The sequence below is a fragment of the Embiotoca jacksoni genome, unplaced genomic scaffold, assembly GCF_022577435.1.
Source record: "Embiotoca jacksoni isolate LCO1_2020_lvr unplaced genomic scaffold, fEmbJac1.0.p SCAF_13, whole genome shotgun sequence".
NCBI classification, from domain to species: domain Eukaryota; kingdom Metazoa; phylum Chordata; class Actinopteri; family Embiotocidae; genus Embiotoca; species Embiotoca jacksoni.
Window position 1 is genome coordinate 615,001 of NW_027185263.1, and position 18,974 is coordinate 633,974.

The 18,974-nt window shown below is 45.3% G+C and overlaps 3 protein-coding genes across 8 annotated transcripts in view; 2 read left to right on the forward strand and 1 right to left on the reverse strand.

Annotated features, from left to right (window-relative positions):
* Positions 1–281, reverse strand: part of LOC138196069 (uncharacterized) — an 8,093-nt gene extending 7,812 nt beyond the window's left edge. Inside the window, exon 1 of one of the 3 annotated variants that reach the window (XM_069145767.1) lies at positions 200–281. The gene's annotated coding sequence lies outside the window, so the exon portion shown is untranslated. Of the gene's footprint in view, positions 1–134 lie in introns of all 3 variants that reach the window. The other 2 variants (XM_069145768.1, XM_069145765.1) reach the window with 2 other exon arrangements.
* Positions 282–466: 185 nt separating this feature from the next.
* Positions 467–5,793, forward strand: kctd7 (potassium channel tetramerization domain containing 7). 2 transcript variants are annotated; one of them, XR_011178109.1, is made up of 5 exons: positions 467–775; positions 2,070–2,239; positions 2,762–2,940; positions 4,198–4,830; positions 5,337–5,793. XR_011178109.1 is itself a non-coding variant. In XM_069145763.1 (4 exons), exons 1-4 carry the CDS (start codon positions 467–469, stop codon positions 4,572–4,574), a joined length of 1,035 nt encoding a protein of 344 aa, XP_069001864.1. In that variant the 3' UTR covers positions 4,575–5,793. The 2 variants fall into 2 exon arrangements, 1 of the variants encoding a protein (XP_069001864.1); XM_069145763.1 differs by having other exon boundaries at positions 4,198–5,793.
* A 1,215-nt stretch (positions 5,794–7,008) lies between these two features.
* Positions 7,009–18,959, forward strand: kcnj6 (potassium inwardly rectifying channel subfamily J member 6). 3 transcript variants are annotated; one of them, XM_069145771.1, is made up of 3 exons: positions 7,009–7,204; positions 14,172–15,092; positions 17,206–18,959. In XM_069145771.1, the coding sequence occupies exons 2-3, from the start codon at positions 14,195–14,197 to the stop codon at positions 17,556–17,558; spliced, it is 1,251 nt and encodes a 416-aa protein (XP_069001872.1). In that variant the 5' UTR covers positions 7,009–7,204; positions 14,172–14,194; the 3' UTR covers positions 17,559–18,959. The 3 variants fall into 3 exon arrangements, with proteins under 3 accessions (XP_069001872.1, XP_069001875.1, XP_069001873.1); XM_069145774.1 differs by lacking the exon at positions 7,009–7,204 and adding an exon at positions 12,507–12,658; XM_069145772.1 differs by lacking the exon at positions 7,009–7,204 and adding an exon at positions 12,702–12,833.
* The last annotated feature ends 15 nt before the right edge of the window (positions 18,960–18,974 follow it).

Here is an 18,974-nt window from a genome sequence, read left to right on the forward strand (position 1 = left end):
TATATATAGATATATATTTGTATATATATTTATATATTCAGAGGACTTGTTTTTAGTTAGTTTTCTGTCGCTCATTTTGATTTTAAAATGAAACGGATTATTTTAAAGTTTTAACTTTGAGATAATAAACGGACTTTATATCCTTCCGGTTCGGCTTTGACGTAATGACGCCTTTAATGTCTCACGTCAGACCACGTACGATCCAAACACCGCACGGCCCAGTTCGGCTCGCTGCTAAGCCGGTTCCATCTTTACGTTTCCTCCCGGTGCTGTGCTCCGTCACCGGCGGCGGACTCTCCCCGCTTCCGCTTTCGCCCGGTGAAAGGCGGGCGGAGCTCGCGCAGCTGCTCGCGCCACACCCTCCGGTCCGCCCTGTTTGTTGTTATTGTTTTCCGGACGGACGGTCGCGCGCCGTGGCTCGTGCTCCCCTGCCCGGGCCCGTGCCGAGAGCCGGCCCGCCGCGCGCATGCAGCAGAATGGGTCGAGCGGTTCCACCGGCTCTGACGGCGGCGGCGGGGAGCGGCAGCCTCCGTCCTTCAGCCCGCTGCCCGCCGCCGCCACCACGCGGGTGAGGCGGTTCATTCAGGAGAGACGGACGCTGCCTCTTCCCCGGGTGATGGTGGTGTTCTCGGCCGCGGGCGACACCGACAAACCGGGCGACGCCATGTCCGGCTCGGACTCCGCGGAGGAAGAGTTCCGAAAGCCGGCCTCCCCCTCGGCGAGCCTCGCCCTCAGCAAGCCGCTGCGGTCGTCGCTGAACAGCCAGGAGCAGGAGGTAGGCCGCTCCTTGGAGCCGACAACCCGGGGAACACTCAGCTGGAAACACGGAGCTTGATCCACATTTAGAGGAACCACACTCCTCAAATAAAGTAACTACAAGCACTCAGTGAACCAGAGCCACTCCGTTAAAGTTTGCTTTAATTACGACCACAATACTTTAAATCACCAAATAATAACACGATCCCTGATGTACGTGGCTATTTATACGGAGCTCTGTGATTGGTCGAGCTGCCGAGGCCCCCCGTCCCGATTGGCTGGGGGCTTTGTGTCACGTGACCGCAGGAGAACGAGCGGTCATGTGACGTGTCCGTTGCTGGATCTGAACACGGTTAAAGCGTGTTAATCTTCTTATTTCCGCGGCCGGCGGTGTAACGCCGGTGCCCAGACCTCCCGCAGCCCCGTGGACGGTCCCGGGACCGACTGCAAGGATCGGCTCGGTTCTTCAGGCTCCTCCGGTGATCTAGGACATGAAACTGTCCAGGGGCCCCGGGACCTCTGGAGGTCCAGGTTTATTAGGTTAGGTTATTCCGATTTATGTGGGTCTGTGTCATTTAATTAATGGCAGATTTGTCATGAATTTCAACTATAATAATGACAATGATGATTCAACCTACGGGAACATTCAGCCAAAAGTAGAGTTTTAAAAACAAACCAAAGTATAAGCACGATACAAACAAACAAAAAAGCAGGACTAAAAATTCAAAAAAAAAATCAATCATAAAGATAATGGAATAAAGGCATTATAATAAACTTTAAAACTTTAAAACCAATGCTTTAAAAAAAAAATCAAATTCAAAGCCAGATTCAGATCCAAAATGTTATTAATATAAAAATATGTAATAAAAATACAGTTTGTAATCTGATTATAAAGATATAAAATGAAATATACACAATAAGTGACATAATATTTTATTTACTCCCTTTTTATCGAAATCACACAATTACATGAACAAGATTTAAATCTGACATCAGATTTACAGTGAAACGTGTCCGAGGAGATTCTTCATCAACACACTGCAACGCCACTCGAACCTGCATCACGACGACCTTTCACCTGTTTCATTAGAGCCACCGACGTTTCTGGGATGTCATAATATTGTTCTAATGATATCATATCATATAATTGTCACTTTTACCTTGTTGACGATGAACGAAACATTTTATCTCTCAAAATAGTCTCCGTTTGTCATTTTCACAGCACTTCCCTTCTGTTGTCCTCTTGAAGTGGTGCATTTTTGTAGTTGCCGTGGTAACACGCATCTCTCGTCTCCCTCTGCCGCGCTCCAAAGTTCCCGGAGGTGATCTCCCTGAACGTCGGCGGGACGTACTTCACCACCCGGCTGTCCACGCTGCGGCGCTACGAGGACACCATGCTGGCGGCCATGTTCAGCGGGCGCCATTGCATCCCGCGGGACGCCGACGGGCGCTACTTCATCGACCGGGACGGAGCGTACTTCGGGTGAGTCGCACAGACGGTCGAGCGTCAGCGGACGAAGACGACGCGGATGTTGTTTTGATTATTGTCATGACGACCGCTCGGAGGACGGTCACGTGTCGGAGCAGGAAGTTCATAAACGTAAACACAAGAGAGGACAAACTTTATGTTTCTGAAAAGATTCGTGTCGCATATCTGTGATGAGATAAAAACTGGAGCCTCAATGTGACCTTCAGTGACCTTCAGTGACCTTCAGTGACCTTTAGTGACCTTCAGTGATCTTCAGTGATCTTCAGTGACCTTTAGTGACCTTCAGTGACCTTCAGTGATCTTCAGTGACCTTTAGTGACCTTTAGTGATCTTCAGTGACCTTTAGTGACCTTCAGTGACATGTCTGAGGCCTTTAAGAAGAGAAAAGTTTAACTGACTCTTGTCTTCATTCGTTGTTCAGTTATTAGTCGAACTTTTCAACAACTCAAACCTTCAGTGGACGTCTGAGCTCTCTGTGATGTTTGTGTCCTACTCACCATGTCTCCATCCACAAAGGGACATCCTGAACTTCCTGCGGGAAGGCGAGCTCCCTCACCAGGACCGGGTGCGTGCGGTGCACCGGGAGGCTCAGTACTACGCCATCGGACCGCTGCTGGACAACCTGGAGGACATCCAGCCGCTCACCGGGGAGAAGGTCCGGCAGGCCTTCCTCGACCTGCTGCCCTACTACAGAGGTAAAGTCACACCGCTGGTTTACAACGGCGTCATCTCAGGCTACGATGCAAGGCATGCTGGGAAGTAGTTTCATCAGGTTCAACGTTCGGGTTTAACAGACTGAACGACATCCTGCTTCATCGGTTTGGTTTCATAGATAGAAGAGAACATCCTCATATAAAGGGAATGCTTTAAACAACAACACTTTATTAGGTACACCTCACTAGCAGTGACATCGCCATGTTTAGATATTTCTTGGGCTTCTTCCCGAGCATTTCCCAGCATGCCTTCTTCCGCGTGAAGCAGCCGAATTGAAAACACGTAAATGAGAGAACATTTCAATAAACACTAATTCGGACCGCCTTGGATAGAATGGAGTTGTGACTCGGTGTACGAGGTGTGAAGGTGGACTGGACTTCAACAACATCTTCAGAACATCTTTAGTTTGAGCTCTGAAGGAAACGTTCTGCGTTAACGTGTAAAACAGTCAACAACGAATAAAAACACGACGTCAAACGTTAACAACCGCTGAAAATAACTGACGCTACCAGCAGGAGGTTGATGCTCTCTGGTTCTGGTCCTGGTTCTAGTCCTGGTTCTGGTTCTGGTTCTGGTCCTGGTTCTAGTTCTGGTTCTGGTCCTGGTTCTAGTCCTGGTTCTAGTCCTGGTTCTGGTTCTGGTCCTGGTTCTGGTTCTGGTTCTGGTCCTGGTTCTAGTCCTGGTTCTGGTTCTGGTCCTGGTCCTGGTTCTAGTCCTGGTTCTGTTTCTGGTCCTGGTTCTGGTTCTGGTTCTGGTCCTGGTTCTAGTCCTGGTTCTGGTTCTGGTCCTGGTCCTGGTTCTAGTCCTGGTTCTGGTTCTGTTTCTGGTCCTGGTTCTGGTTCTGGTTCTAGTCCTGGTTCTGGTTCTGGTCCTGGTCCTGGTTCTGGTTCTAGTCCTGGTTCTGGTCCTGGTTCTGGTCCTGGTCCTGGTTCTAGTCCTGGTTCTGGTTCTGGTTCTGGTTCTGGTTCTAGTCCTGGTTCTGGTCCTGGTTCTGGTTCTGGTCCTGGTTCTAGTCCTGGTTCTGGTTCTGGTCCTGGTCCTGGTCCTGGTTCTAGTCCTGGTCCTGGTTCTGGTTCTGGTTCTAGTCCTGGTTCTGGTTCTGGTCCTGGTCCTGGTTCTGGTTCTGTTTCTGGTCCTGGTTCTGGTTCTGGTCCTGGTTCTGGTTCTGACCCCTTTTAGCCTTCAGATGTGCCTCAGTCCTCCTGCAGGAGATCCACATTAACACGTTCTCCTTGCAGACAACCTGGAGCGCATCGTGGAGATCGCCAAGCTGCGTGCGATGCAGAAGAAGGCGCGCTTCGCCAAGCTGAAGATCTGCGTGTACAAGGAGGAGATGCCCATCACGCCGTACGAGCGGCCGCTCTTCAACTCTCTGCGCTTCGAGCGCTCGGACGGCGAGGCCAAGCTGTTCGAGCACCACTGCGAGGTGGACGTGTCCTTCGGGCCGTGGGAGGCGGTGGCCGACGTCTACGACCTGCTGCACTGCATCGTCAGCGACCTGGCGGAGCGCGGCATCGCCGCCGAGCAGCAGTGCATCGGCGTCTGCGACAAGCACCTCATCAACCACTACTACTGCAAGAGGCCCATCTACGAGTTCAAGATCACCTGGTGGTGATGACGGACCGACCGGACCGGACCGGAACACTTTAACTCGGCCAATATTGGTTTTTGTATTGAAGTCACCAATATTTTGTGCTGTTGTCCTGGACTGTAAGTATTCTCCGTTCCCACCACATCTTTCCTTTCTGGTCAAAGTGAGAAACAAACAGCTCGGCCGGTTTGACCTCTGACCCCGACGTACCGGTGACATCACTGCCGGTCGTTCGTTGTGTTGCTGCAGCGGAGAAGAGGTGAAGCTCTCCGTTAGAGACGTGAGTCCGACGTCTTTCTGTCCGACGTCTTCGTCCGCTCTGCGTTCAGCTGCAGTTCTGCTCACCGAGGAGTCGAACTCTCAGACGTGACGAGACGACGATGAAAAACATCAAATAAAAACCCTTCGAGTCGTCTCATCTGTTAGATTCTAAAAAACCTGTTTCACTGAAACTCTTCTGCAGAAATCTGACTAGATGGTTTAAATCTGATTTTTTTTTACCGTCCGGACTTTCAGAAATAATCCGGATGAAATCTGGAAATGATAAAAGAAAAGCGGATGTCTGAACAAAGACGTGTTTCCAGACTTGACGTCTCGGTGTTCGACCCTCCGGCAGCGCTCTGGCTGATTTAAACCTCAATGTGTTTTTATTTCCTACAAGATTTGTCAAAACTGCAGTTTTAATCTGAAATGACTTTTAAAGAAAGGAGCGTGTAGTGAACGGTAAACATGAACAGGAAGTGAAGTCTGTTTGTTTTAGTTTAAACTGAGATTATTTTCTTTCAGATGTGAGGACGGCAGAGCGGTCTCCTGTTTTTCCGTCCGAGTGATACCTCAGCAGACAGAAGATGAACTTGTGTTCGTGACAGAAATTGTTTAATTTAAATGTTCGTAATCGAATCTTAAATCCCAAAAACCCTCAGTTGTTGTTTTTCACCTCTTTATGTTCTTAATAACGAAGTCTGACCGACACAAAGATGTTTTGTTTGTTATTTATGTCGCTGAAGTCGACGTGTTTGTCGTGTTGATGCACTTTGACCAGATGAAGCAGGAGAGACGTGACGCTCCTCCTCTTCCTCACTGAAATCATGTTTTCATCCTTTCTAAGGTTTTTATATCGTTATTATTTATCTGTCGCTGTTAGCTTCTAGGAAGCTCTAGTTCTATAGTCGACTTCTGTTTGTTTGTAGTGAAAAAGCAACGTGTTATTTATATTTATGGTAAAATTAAAATGTTCAACGCACCAGCAGTGTCTCTGATTTTTATTGACGACAACTTGATAAGGAGGCAGGTGAGTATTGATTTCTGTAAGTTAACGATTCGACACGTTTTGTTTTGTGTTTATTGCTGGAATATTTTTCTAAAATTTGTTTTGCTTCCCGAGTCGTAAACTGTTTCACGTAAACAACATACACAACATTTAGCTAACAACACCGAGAGAACTGATGGACACATTTTATTCACTTTGGATTTGATGAGAGAAGTTGAATGGGAGTCTATGGAGCCGGAGGCTTTTTGGAGCCGACCTCTAGTGGCACTCGCTGGTATTGCAGCTGAAGACACTTCTGGATCAGAACCGTTTTACAGACCTGAAGCTACGAACTCTTCTTTGTCCAGTCTGTGGTCATGATGGAGTCGCCCCTGTTAGTTAAACGAAAAGGTCAAAGGTCATCCCTGACTCGTCTCTGACGTCCGCCTGCAGTCATCAGTATTTTACGTAAAGATTAGACTAACGTAACGTGAAGAGAGAGCGAGTGTCCAGTTTCAGCACCACGGAGAGCGCCGAGCCTCACTTCCTGAATGTCAAAATAAAAGCAGCATTTTAGACAAAGATATTTTATTTTCTTGTCACGTCATGTGACCCTTCAGTTGACCTGAACCCGGGATCCCACCGGAGATGAAGGGGACAGAACATGGAAGGTATTATTAGACGTAAGTGACCTTCTTAACCTCTTAGAAAAATCAACATGCAGGCCAGTTTCCAGGTGGTTTTATTATGAAAATAATCTGATATGTCCCTCCAAAGTAAAACTTCCTCTCACGACCCCTCAGATTTATCCAGGGACCCCTGCAGGGCCCTGACCCAGAGGTTGGGAACCCTCAGACTGAACCAATATAAAGAGGTTTAAACTGACTTTCACAATAATACAGTCTGATAGTGTCATGTCACGGTGCTTTTACTTTGAAAAGTAGTTTTTACTAGTGAAATATCAATAATCAATAAATAAATAACATAAATATTGATTGTTTTGTTTGTTGTTGACAGGTTTGTTCCTTGTTTTTATTCATGTCATTAAACAGAAAATAAATGTTTGTAACATGTTGAAATCGAGACATTACTCTTCCTCTCGCTCGCTCTCTCTCCCTCCTCTTCCTCTCTCCCCTCCCTCCTCTTCCTCCCCCCTCTCCCTCCTCTTCCCTCCTCTTCCTCCCCCCGTCTCCCTCCTCTTCCTCTCTCTCCCAGCTGAGGGGTGGAGGCTGACTGCTCCTGAGGATCCTGGGATGGAGGAAGAGGAGAAGTAGCGGCTCGTGTCTCGGTGTTTGTCGGCTCTTCATCTTCATCATCAGGAGCTGAAACATCTTGACGGGATATTTTTTCCTGAACAAACCGGATGAAGATGATCCGGAGAGAGATCATCGATCCGCTGCACGAGGTAAGCTGCGTGTCCGCGCGCTGCTCGTATCGATACACATGATCATGTTTAACTGTGATGATGATGATGATGATGATGATGATGGTGTGTGGGGGCCGGCGGGGGAGGAGAGTTACGTAACAGAGGAAGAGGAAGCTCCCGGTAATTAAGACAATAAGAAAACACGCAGATGAGATCGGCTCGGCTCTCGGGGAGGTGATGAAGATGATGGAAGAGGAGGAGGAGGAAGACTCCGTGGTGGTGGGGGGTGGGGGGGTGATGAAGAGGACGGCGGCAGGCTGAGACAGGCAGCAGGCCCCGCGGCCTCTCCTCACTACCGGACACCGAGGAGGCTAATCACCGAGCAGCTCGCGCAAAACCGGCCGACAGGCTCCTCTTATTATCTGGATCACCTCCGTCTCCATGACAACCGCAAATCTCCAGCAGGCTGTCCGCTTCCTGTCGATGCACCTGACCCTGAACAAACCATGTAGTCTGGAGTCTCTTTAATAAACCTGCTCAGTGATCTCAAACCAGTTCAAAACAATCATCTTAAACAAATCTGAGATTATTTTTAAATGATTTACAGATCAAACTGAAAATGGCTTCAACAGTTTAGTAATAAAAGTGTCTGCTCATCACATCTGAAGCAGGAAGATTTAAATCCTTTCAATTCATCAACAGACAAAAAACACAAATAAACAGTCAGACAGACGATCAACTGGAAATGTTCAAAACAAATGGAATCGTTGAAATGCTTTTTATTTTCTCGAGTGTAAAATTTTTATCAAACGGAATTAAAGTGCAAAGATAAAGTTTAGTTTCACGTACGCTCGTTATAAACCCAAAAGGAGTCAAAAAAAATTTCAAATAATTGTTTCTTATCTGACATTAAAGAAGTTATAAATCCGTGTTTACAAAGGTCTGTGCTCATCGTACCTGAGTGACCACAGGATGGGACTTAAATCCTTTTAATTAACCAATTAAACTTCCTTTCAGAAGGTCGTCTCACTCTGATACCACGTTTTAATGTTTTATTGGATGTGTATGAAAAGAAAGTCGCTCAGATAAATAAATGAAAAGACACGGTTTAGTTTTGAGGCGCTTCAGTGTAACTACGCTGAACATAAACCTGGAAATCTCTATTATTCTCGTGACCATAAATAAATTATAGATTTATTTTTAAACCAGTCACTGCTCATCATATCTGAACAACCACACGACATAAACTGTTTTAATTAATCAATTCAACTTATTTTCAGAAGGTAGTTTCACTCAAAAAACATTCGTAAACACAAATGACCAAAAAATAAATTAAAAAACAGCAAAACATCAGATTATAAAGATTTTAAGAGTTTGGCTCAGTTAGTGATATTGATAAGATGATTATTGCCTAAAAATAAGGAATAAATAGTTATTAGATTGTTCTGTATATTGTACAAGGTATAAATAAGAGAAGGGTAATGCAAATTTAAACTTTATAAATAAAGAAAACCACACCTCATAACTAACAGATTGTTTTTGTCACATAAAATACCTTCTTATGAACGTGACAGAAATGATCCTTCAGGATTACAGCTTGTTTATGTAATTAAATCAATAAATGTGTGGGCTGTAATCTGAAGTAAATCTAGTTAATCCTTAATGAAAGCAGAGATTCTATTTAATTAATCATCTCAAACAGGATTTCCTCTGAATACAGATGTTTTTTCAAATCCAGATGTCTTTTAATAAAAGACGTTTTTCTCCAATAAAACCCGTCACAGTTTAATAAAACGCTGATTTCTGTGTTTTTTTTTCTGTTTATTCATCTGTAAAGAAACGTTTGTTGGAGTCAGTCGTCCTCCGAACAAACCGAACCTGGTTGTGAAAGCTGGATCCTTCATGTTTGGTAACCGAGTTTCTGAGCGTGTTGATACCTCGGAGGAAATCCTGTTTCTCAAACTCTCAGCGGGCGGTTTGAGTTTCTCTGCTGCTGATAACCGCAGAGAGAAACCGTTCAGGGGGAATCCGGTGTGATGGCTGTAAGGCTGTGATGTCCTCTGAGGACGGAGGGACACGTCGTCCCCTCCGAGCTTCAAGTCCTATTTCTGTTCTCCGGTTTTCTTACTGATGTAAAATCTTGTTTTTCTGTGCGACCGCTTCGTCTCGGTTCGTCTTCGTTCAGACTTCAGGTGAATCAGATTTATTTTTTGGGGTTGTTTAGCACGTGATCAGATTTGGTGCGTCCTGACAACCTAACTGCATGGGTTGCCGCGGTAACGACATACAGGTAGCTACGCTGCTGCTTTCCTGCGCAGAAGCAAAGACAGGCTTTCGGCTAAAGGTGGACGACGGACGTGGAGATACCAGAAATGTGTCCGTCGGTAAAGATACCAGACAAAAATATTGTCTTGGTTTGGACGTTCAAACGTGAACTCCAAGTGGAGATTTACCAACTGTTTTCTACGTAGACACCACGAGTTCATCGCCTTGCAGCTCCTCGTAAATCCAGTAAATTTGCCCGTAAAGTATAAAATATATAAAAGAAATAAAATAAATGAATGCGTATCTACACGAAGATTTGTTTTTATTTTACCGTCTTTTTTTTTTTAGTATCTTTAGTTTTCAGCAGCTTGATAACAAACCAGTCGGTCTTATTACACGTGTATTTGCTGACATTAGTGGAAGATAACAGATGTTCCATGAATGGCAGCTCGGTGCACAAAGCAGATCCGTCACATTGTTCTTCCTCCCGGCCCGCTGCAGCGAGATGAAACGGACGAATGTTATCCAACGCCGTGGCCTCGTCCTCCAGCACATTCCTGCTATATTGTGAACACTCGGAGCAGACTGAGCCGTGCGTTGCCGTGGAAACCAGCGCTGCTCCAGCTCCTAATATTCCCCCGTGAGTGGAGAGCAGACCGGGCTCGAGCACGACCATTTGTTCCAGCGGTGGAAACACTGATGGTGACTTTCCAGTGCTGGCGTGGAGGAAACGTGTCAGGGGGGGGAGGTAGAGGAGGGAGGGGGGGGGTGTCATAAAATAACCTCTTAATGTGGCAGCCACATCACAGGGATCACATAACAATGGTGCCCTGTTTATTTTTTCCTCTGTTGTGTCCGGGTCATCTCCACACACACACACACACACACACACACACACACACACACACAATACACACAATACACACAATACACACAATACATACAATACACACACACACACACACATAATACACACAATACACACAATACATACAATACACACACACATAATACACACAATACACACACACATAATACACACAATACATACAATACACACACACACATACACACACACACACACACACACACACACACACACACACACACACACACACACACACAATACACACACACACACACAATAAAAAGCCACGGACAGAACAGGACATCTGTACGTAAACGCCAGCTGCAGTTCGTTAATATGAAGAATATCTTTTTGAGAAACACCTGAGGATGATGGGAAAGTTTGGGGGTGTGGCTTCAGAAGTGTTTTAACGATGATAATAAGAACAATTTAAGACAGAAACCGTGATTTCGTTTTTTTTATTGGTTAGCCTTCCCTTATTTTACGTAATGCTACTTTTATCTTATTAGCTTTATTGATTGTCTAGAAACATTCAGCCCTTTAAAGTAGTCATAAACTTGGAAATCATTTACGGAGAACGAAATCATGTCAGATAGATCCACGTAAATCCACATCGAAACTTTGTTTAGCAGCACGGCAGCATTGGAGGATAAAAAGATCGGTAAGCTATATAAATATGATCAAATGTGCTTGTTTGTGTTGATGGGTGGATGGATGGATGGGTGGATGGTTGGATGGTTGGATGGTTGGATGGTTGGATGGATGGATGGTTGGATGGTTGGTTGGATGGTTGGATGGTTGGATGGTTGGTTGGATGGTTGGATGGATGGTTGGATGGTTGGTTGGATGGTTGGATGGTTGGATGGATGGTTGGTTGGATGGTTGGATGGTTGGATGGTTGGATGGTTGGATGGTTGGATGGTTGGTTGGATGGTTGGATGGTTGGATGGATGGTTGGTTGGATGGTTGGATGGTTGGATGGTTGGATGGTTGGTTGGATGGATGGTTGGATGGTTGGTTGGATGGTTGGATGGTTGGATGGTTGGATGGATGGTTGGATGGTTGGATGGTTGGATGGTTGGTTGGATGGATGGTTGGTTGGATGGTTGGATGGTTGGATGGTTGGTTGGATGGATGGTTGGATGGTTGGTTGGATGGTTGGATGGTTGGATGGTTGGATGGATGGTTGGTTGGATGGTTGGATGGTTGGATGGTTGGATGGTTGGTTGGATGGTTGGATGGATGGTTGGTTGGATGGTTGGATGGTTGGATGGTTGGAGGGCCAAACATTCATGATTTAGTGAATTGAAATCATTTCCAGATACCATTATGACACCAATAAAATCTCCCTTTGTGCAAACAGAAAACCCAGTTTCTTCCCTTGTCTTCGGTCTGTATACATGTTGTATACATGTTGTATACGTGTTGTATACATGTTGTATACGTGTTGTATACATGTTGTATACATGTTGTATACGTGTTGTATACATGTTGTATACGTGTTGTATACGTGTTGTATACGTGTTGTATACGTGTTGTATACGTGTTGTATACGTGTTGTATACGTGTTGTATACGTGTTGTATACGTGTTGTATACATGTTGTATACGTGTTGTATACATGTTGTATACGTGTTGTATACATGTTGTATACATGTTGTATACATGTTGTATACATGTTGTATACAGACTGAATGTGCTGCAGTGTTGTCACGTATGAAGCTTCCACTCTTGTAGTCTTTATTAATTTGAGGATGTCAAAGGTTAAGTACAACAACAAGTAAACTTCGGTCCGAACCTCCAGACAAAACACTACAGAGCGGAAAACGTCATGAGAGACTGAGGAGAGACGAACTAATTTAAAAAGGAACATTGTGGGTGGTGGAGAGAGAGGTGGGGGGAAACGCTGCAGAGGTGGAGGTCCTGGATGTTTGGTTGTTACAGCAAACTAGAAAAAAACTCCATTTTCTTTGAGCCGGTCAGACGAGACGACAACAGTTCAGCAGGTGAAATTCACCTGAATCGACTTCCAGGGAACCAGTTAAGATAAATATAGACGTGGACACAGTCGAGGTGGCAGTTAAAACTCTAAAAGCTTTCGTGTTCGTCCTCGGTGGGTCTCGGTCTTCGGTGGTGCTCATCACCTGTCGGTTGGCTGAGGAGCTTCCACCCAACGTGACAGTTCGGTGTTACACACTCGCTCTCCGGCGGTTCTGTTGCAAAGTGTAGTTTTGTGTTGGCAGAGTGGGCGGTGGCACGTTTTCCCTTCAGCTGCCCAGTTTTCATGCTCAGACTCCTGCTTTAGTACTCCGGCTGCTGGATCTACGCACCGGACCTTAAAACAGCGCCAGAGTCGAGGAGGTCTGTTGTTCAGCGTCTCATCTGCATGCGTGCCTCGTTTTATTTGTGTAGCTGCCAGTCGATGTCTGTGATTCGTAGCTGCATCTTCCACACGGAAACCTTTTTTTAAGCTTTAGCGAAGCGACTTCAGGAGTGTGTTCATCTGAAAATGGCTGCTGGAGGTCCGTTCAACGAGGTACTCCTCTGAATAAAATGCATCAACTCTGCTTCTTGTCTGCTGCAGAGGAGAGTTTCAGGACAGATTTAATAAGATGAGTGTCGCTGACTTGTTATATTTTAGTCTGTTATTGACTCTCAGGTTTTGTAATCTGTGACGGGTGACGGCGGTTCCTCCAGTGTCTTATGTCCTCAGACTCTAACGTTCCACCGTCCAGCTGAGGAGCTGGGACGGATTGAAGTCGGGTGTTTTCTCAGGCCGGACATCCAAAAAGGGTTCAAATGTTTTAAGGGTTAAATGTCAGTTTGTCCGAACACGCACTGTAAACCTGATAAATCACTTTTGTCAGGTGATGTCGTGATGATGTCATCGCAGCAGCTTTGGGAACGAGTGCTGGTCAGTATGTTGTGTTTATGGGCTGCAGTTAAATCCGCTTTTCACACTTGTTCAGTTTTCTGACAGAAAAAAACCCAGAAAATGGTGGTGTAGCCTGCAGTCACGGAAGAAGACAACTGTCTGTCATCTTTTCCGTGATGACACATTTTAAAAGTCGGTGATACAGTAAAGCTGCTGTCATTAACTTGGATTTATGTTGATTATGTTGAAACCATGAAACAATTATCTGAGAGCAATCATCAGATTGTTGGGGAACAGAAAGAAGTTGGAAGGAACCAAATCCTGTGAGTCGGGAGTGTTGGGAGCTACGATTGTGTTGTTGAGGGATTAAACACGCTATGAGCAGGCGTGTTGTCATGTTGGAGAACCCCGTTGCCATGGCGACACAGTTCAGGTGGTTTGCAGCGAATGTTTTCTCTCCGACGCCTCAGAAGGTCCCAGTGGAACTCTGTGTTGACAGTCTGACTCTGGGGGACGAATTCACGGTGACACAAAGAAAACCCAGCTGGTGTCTCCTGACCCGACGCCCCTTCTTCGGTCTCGGACGGTGAAGCTCCGCCCCCTTTTGAAACGTGATGTCATCAGAACACGTCGCCCGGCTCGTCGCTTCATCGCCGGAGACTTTCTGAAGACTTTCTTTGTCTCTGTTGATGATTTACAGAGTTTGACAACAAAATCTGATGTGTCTCTGCTCCAGTTTCAGGTTTCCATAGTGACATCACTAATGTTCTCGTACCGGCGGTCACGTTAACGTGTTGAACTCAGTGATGATGATGAAGAGACGACACTCTGAATTCTTCCTGATGAAGGTCGTTGATCCTCCGGTTGCATCATCACGCTGTGTTCAAGAGGAACTTATTGATCTTCGATCACTAAGACTCCTTGTTGCCGCTCATGTGAAGAGGTTTTACGTTGTTTAGGATATATGTTGTAATCTCTAACGTGGTTCCTGTGTTGCAGGCTTGAATCCCCCCAGATCCCCCATGGAGCAGGATGTGGAGAGCCCAGCCATCGTCAGACAGACCAAGTTGCCGAAGCGGGGCCGGGAGGACCTGCCGAAGCAGCTGGCCAAAGTAGAGCGGGTGAGGAAGGTCCAGCGGTACGTCCAGAAGGACGGCAAGTGCAACGTCCATCACGGAAACGTCCGGGAGAAGTACCGCTACCTGACGGACATCTTCACCACGCTGGTGGACCTGAAGTGGGGCTTCAACCTCTTCATCTTCGTGCTGGTGTACACAGTGACGTGGCTCTTCTTCGGCTTCATGTGGTGGCTTATCGCTTACATCCGGGGCGACCTGGAGCATTTATCGGACAACCAGTGGACTCCGTGCGTCAACAACCTCAACGGGTTTGTATCAGCGTTTCTGTTCTCCATTGAGACGGAGACCACCATCGGTTACGGATACAGAGTCATCACGGACCAATGCCCCGAGGGGATCCTTCTGCTTTTAATCCAGTCCGTGCTGGGATCTATCGTGAATGCCTTCATGGTGGGCTGCATGTTTGTGAAGATCTCGCAGCCCAAGAAACGAGCCGAGACACTAGTGTTTTCCACCAACGCGGTCATCTCCATAAGAGACGGACGGCTGTGCCTGATGTTCAGAGTCGGAGACCTCCGGAACTCGCACATCGTCGAGGCTTCGATCAGGGCCAAGCTCATCAAGTCCAAGCAGACCAAGGAGGGCGAGTTCATCCCTCTGAACCAGACGGACATGAACGTGGGCTACAACACGGGCGACGACCGCCTCTTCCTCGTGTCGCCGCTCATCATCTGTCACGAGATCAACCAGAACAGCCCCTTCTGGGACATCTCGCAGGCCAACCTGGCCACGGAGGACTTGGAGATCGTGGTGATCCTGGAGGGGATGGTGGAGGCCACAGGTGAGGCAGTTAGACGTGGATTGAATATCAGTTGAGAACCACTGGTTTAAAACAATAACCATCAATCGATTTGATTGGCAGACGAGAGGCGGGGCGAATTCAAAACGAGAGAACCAATCAGAAACAAGCATCAGAATCTGAGCCTGCCAAATGATTGGAGGCTGTCCAGACGTCTCAGTAACTGTAGCTCATTACAGTTACTTTTATTTTCTCATTTTATTACATGTAATTAGTTCTACTTAAACACTGTTGCTAGGCAGCAGCTTATTTGACCTTTTGTTAAAGTGAGATTTTTGAGAGCAGCTCTACTCGAGGCAGAGCAGACACATTTAAATATATCCTACAACCATTTTCTAATAATACTCCGTGTTATTTAAGCTTCAGGATGAAGACATGTTCATAACATGTAACGTGCCGCTGCGGGAGCACGAGGACCGAAACATCTGGATGAACAGCAGGAGACATGTTTCATCCCCCATCCTGAAATTACCTGATCAATATGTACAGTAATACATCCGATGACGCCTGATGCGTGTTGGAAACTGGTGGTCGGTCTCTATCAGAATAAACCAGTTACATAACGGCTGCGTGTTCTGAAGCAGCTGCTGGAGGACTGTTTCCTGCAGACAGCTGAGCCGACAGAAACTCTGCTGCATCTCGGTTACAGCTGACCAACTGTGGTTTGTTCAGATCACCGACGATAAAGGAAATGTTATGTGCATCATGTCAGTCAGGTTCGACACATCACAGTCACGAGCTGAACTGTTTTCACCGATTTAACCATTTAATAACTAGTTCCTCCAGGAAATCACGATATTGCAAAAGCAATAATTAACGATGACAAAACAATCCTGGAGGGACTGAATAACCACAGAAAGTCTAATTAACATCAACATACATCTCTTGTTAGAAAAGGTGCAGCTTCAGATTGCCTATAAAAGTGGACGTAGTTAATTCAGATGGGATGTGCAGTCCTTCCTCTGAAACTGGCTGCCTGAAGTCTTGACGTGCTGTTTGCGGCGTGGTCTGATTATTTCAGAGTCTGAGGAGACGTTCATGCATCGCTGCTCACAAAACAACAGCAACTTCATTTCTGTCGTTTAGTTTGGAGGCAATTAAGGTTGAACAGAAGCTCTGGGACGCAGCGGAGATTCAGAAGTAATGCAGATGGATGGTTTGTGGGAGGTGTTGGAGTAGCATCAGGCAGGTGGGGAACACCCTCGGGATGCTCCTACTGTGGCTCGGGACCTCGAGGGACCCTCGGAGCCGACGGAGGAAGGCATTAATAGACATAATGACAGGAAGAGGAGTGTTTGAAGGGCCGTCCCGCTCCTCATCAGCTCTAAATCACACCTCTTCTTCAAGCCACAGCTCAAATCTCTCAAGATTCAGTGTGATTTACACTTCTCAAGGATATTAATATCGCTGATGTCCATCGTAGATAAACAGCCACAAATCTGCTGAGTCATCATAGCAAAAAATATGCAACTGAGAAAAGATATTTTTAGTGTCTGAGTGATTCCTGTCTGTGCATGCTCGCTAATAGCTGATTGGATACGCCTTTAAATGAACCAAAATAGAAAGAAACAAACTCACATAAGTGAATATAACATGTATTCAGTAGTAGATAAAATTATTATATATAAGTAATAATATATTATAAGTAAATATAACATATTTAATAGTAAATATAATACAAGTAAATATAATATATATTTTGTAACTATTAAAAACAAGTAAATATAACATATTTACTTGACAGAGTGTCATTTATCAACTAATTTGTTTTCAGTTTTCTAATAGTTAAATTATGTTCCACTACGTTACATTAAAGTCGGTGGTGAGTGTCACTTGTTTTCCCCCAAAAGGGGGCTGAGACATGTTGCATGCCAAAGTTCCTGGATGTGCCGGTCTAACGACCGCTCGGGGTTTTTCTTCGTTAAACGGTTCGTTAAAAGGCTGAAGGCCGACATGTGACATGAGGAAGTCCAAACGGCGGTTTCTCTGTTTTCACACCGTCACAGTATTTACAGCACGTAAACCTGCTTTATTATCAAAAAAGAAATCTGAATTTCTACACGGAGATCTTTAATGTTGCGTTTGTGCCCCCCAGGCATGACGTGCCAGGCGAGGAGCTCCTACATCAGCAGCGAGATCAAGTGGGGCTACCGCTTCATGCCCGTCCTGACGCTGGAGGACGGCTTCTACGAGGTGGACTACAACAGTTTCCATGACATCCACCAAACCAACACGCCCCCCTGCAGTGCCAGAGAGCTCTCCGACATGGCCAACCGCGCCCGCCTGCCCATCACCTGGTCGCTGGCCAGCAAGCTGAGCCAGCAGGGGCTGCCGGAGTCGGAGCAGGAGGCTCAGGAGACCAAAACCAGCCTGGACGAGCAGGCGAAGAGCCAGCGGGCCGAGAGGAACGGGGACATTGCCAACATGGAGAGTGAGTCCAAAGTGTAGCGATGACCGTGGCGGCATGCTTGAAGTCCGTATGAGATTACCGGACTATAGTGTAGGTCTCCGGCCGGGGAGCACCGCACCACCTCCACCAATGAGCACAGCACACCAGGTCTCCCTGCACCCCTCTTCCTCAGTGACACCCTGAAAACAAACAACTCAACACGGAGACATGCGGCCTGCTGCTGGACTCAAACCTCCCGCGGCAAGTGCATGTTTCAAATATAATGTGATGTCCTCCTGACGAGACTCCTCTTATTTTTTCTATTAAGATATTCCTAGGGGCATTTACATAAGTATTTTTGTATATACTATAAAACGTTTGGAAATTCTTTGTTTTGTTGCGGTGTGAATATTTGACAGATGTTTGATACTACTGCCTTTAGTTTAGTTCTTGTATATATTCTCTGCCTTACTGTGTGTATAAAGCCTTCATTATTGGTTTTACAGAAATATATAAGCATGTATAAACTTTAACTGCAGTTAATTTATCTTGTATTGTGTATATACTGTATGATGCTATAAGGAAATGTACATCTCAATAGATGCAAACTCTAGTTTAAACCAATGACAGATTGTTCCCCAAAATGCTAAATGTTTGTCGACGCTAGTTCCGACATGAAGCCACGACTTGCTGTTTACAGCCGACTGACTTCAGACAACGGCCCTTTAAAACTGCATTTTGTCCCTTTTTGCACAGTGGAGGCCTCTGGTGGAGAAAGTTAGTCACTATTCAGTCTCCAGAAATCCCTCACACGTCACCTATCAGTATCAACAACAGATAAACAGTAAGTTGCTTATTATGCACTTGATCAGACTTTTTTTTTTTTTTTTTTTTTTTACTTTCAAGCATCCATTTTTATGTTATTGTGACAGTAAATATTTTTATTGATGTGAAATTAAAAATTTATGCTTTAAAGCTGTTTGTTCAGAGCTTTGCAGTCTGGCAGTGCTTTAAGAGACAAACATGGACCAGTTATTATTATTATTATTATTATTATATTATGTTAATGAGCACAACGTCGAACTTTGAGGTATTTCTATTTTTTACAACTTTATTCTGGTTCTTGATTGAAAATGATCAAAACAGTTAATTATGCTTTTAATTGATTAATTGACAGAAAAAAGACAAAAGTCATTCTTGTTTCATTTCTTTATTTCACTCAAAAGAAAAATACATTATTTCTTTAATTTCCCAACACTTAGCATCATCCACCAAACTCACCTTTAACTAGTAATGATCATATTTGTAATTTTTCTTACATGGTTCATTTGAAGATTACGGTTTTCGGTTTAACTTTTTAAACCTTTTTTAAATGCTTATGTACTTAATACAACTTCATTAATTCATTAAATTCTGATACTTTGACTTTCTCAATAAACAATAAATGTCACTTAAGCTCAGATTTGTTTGTATTT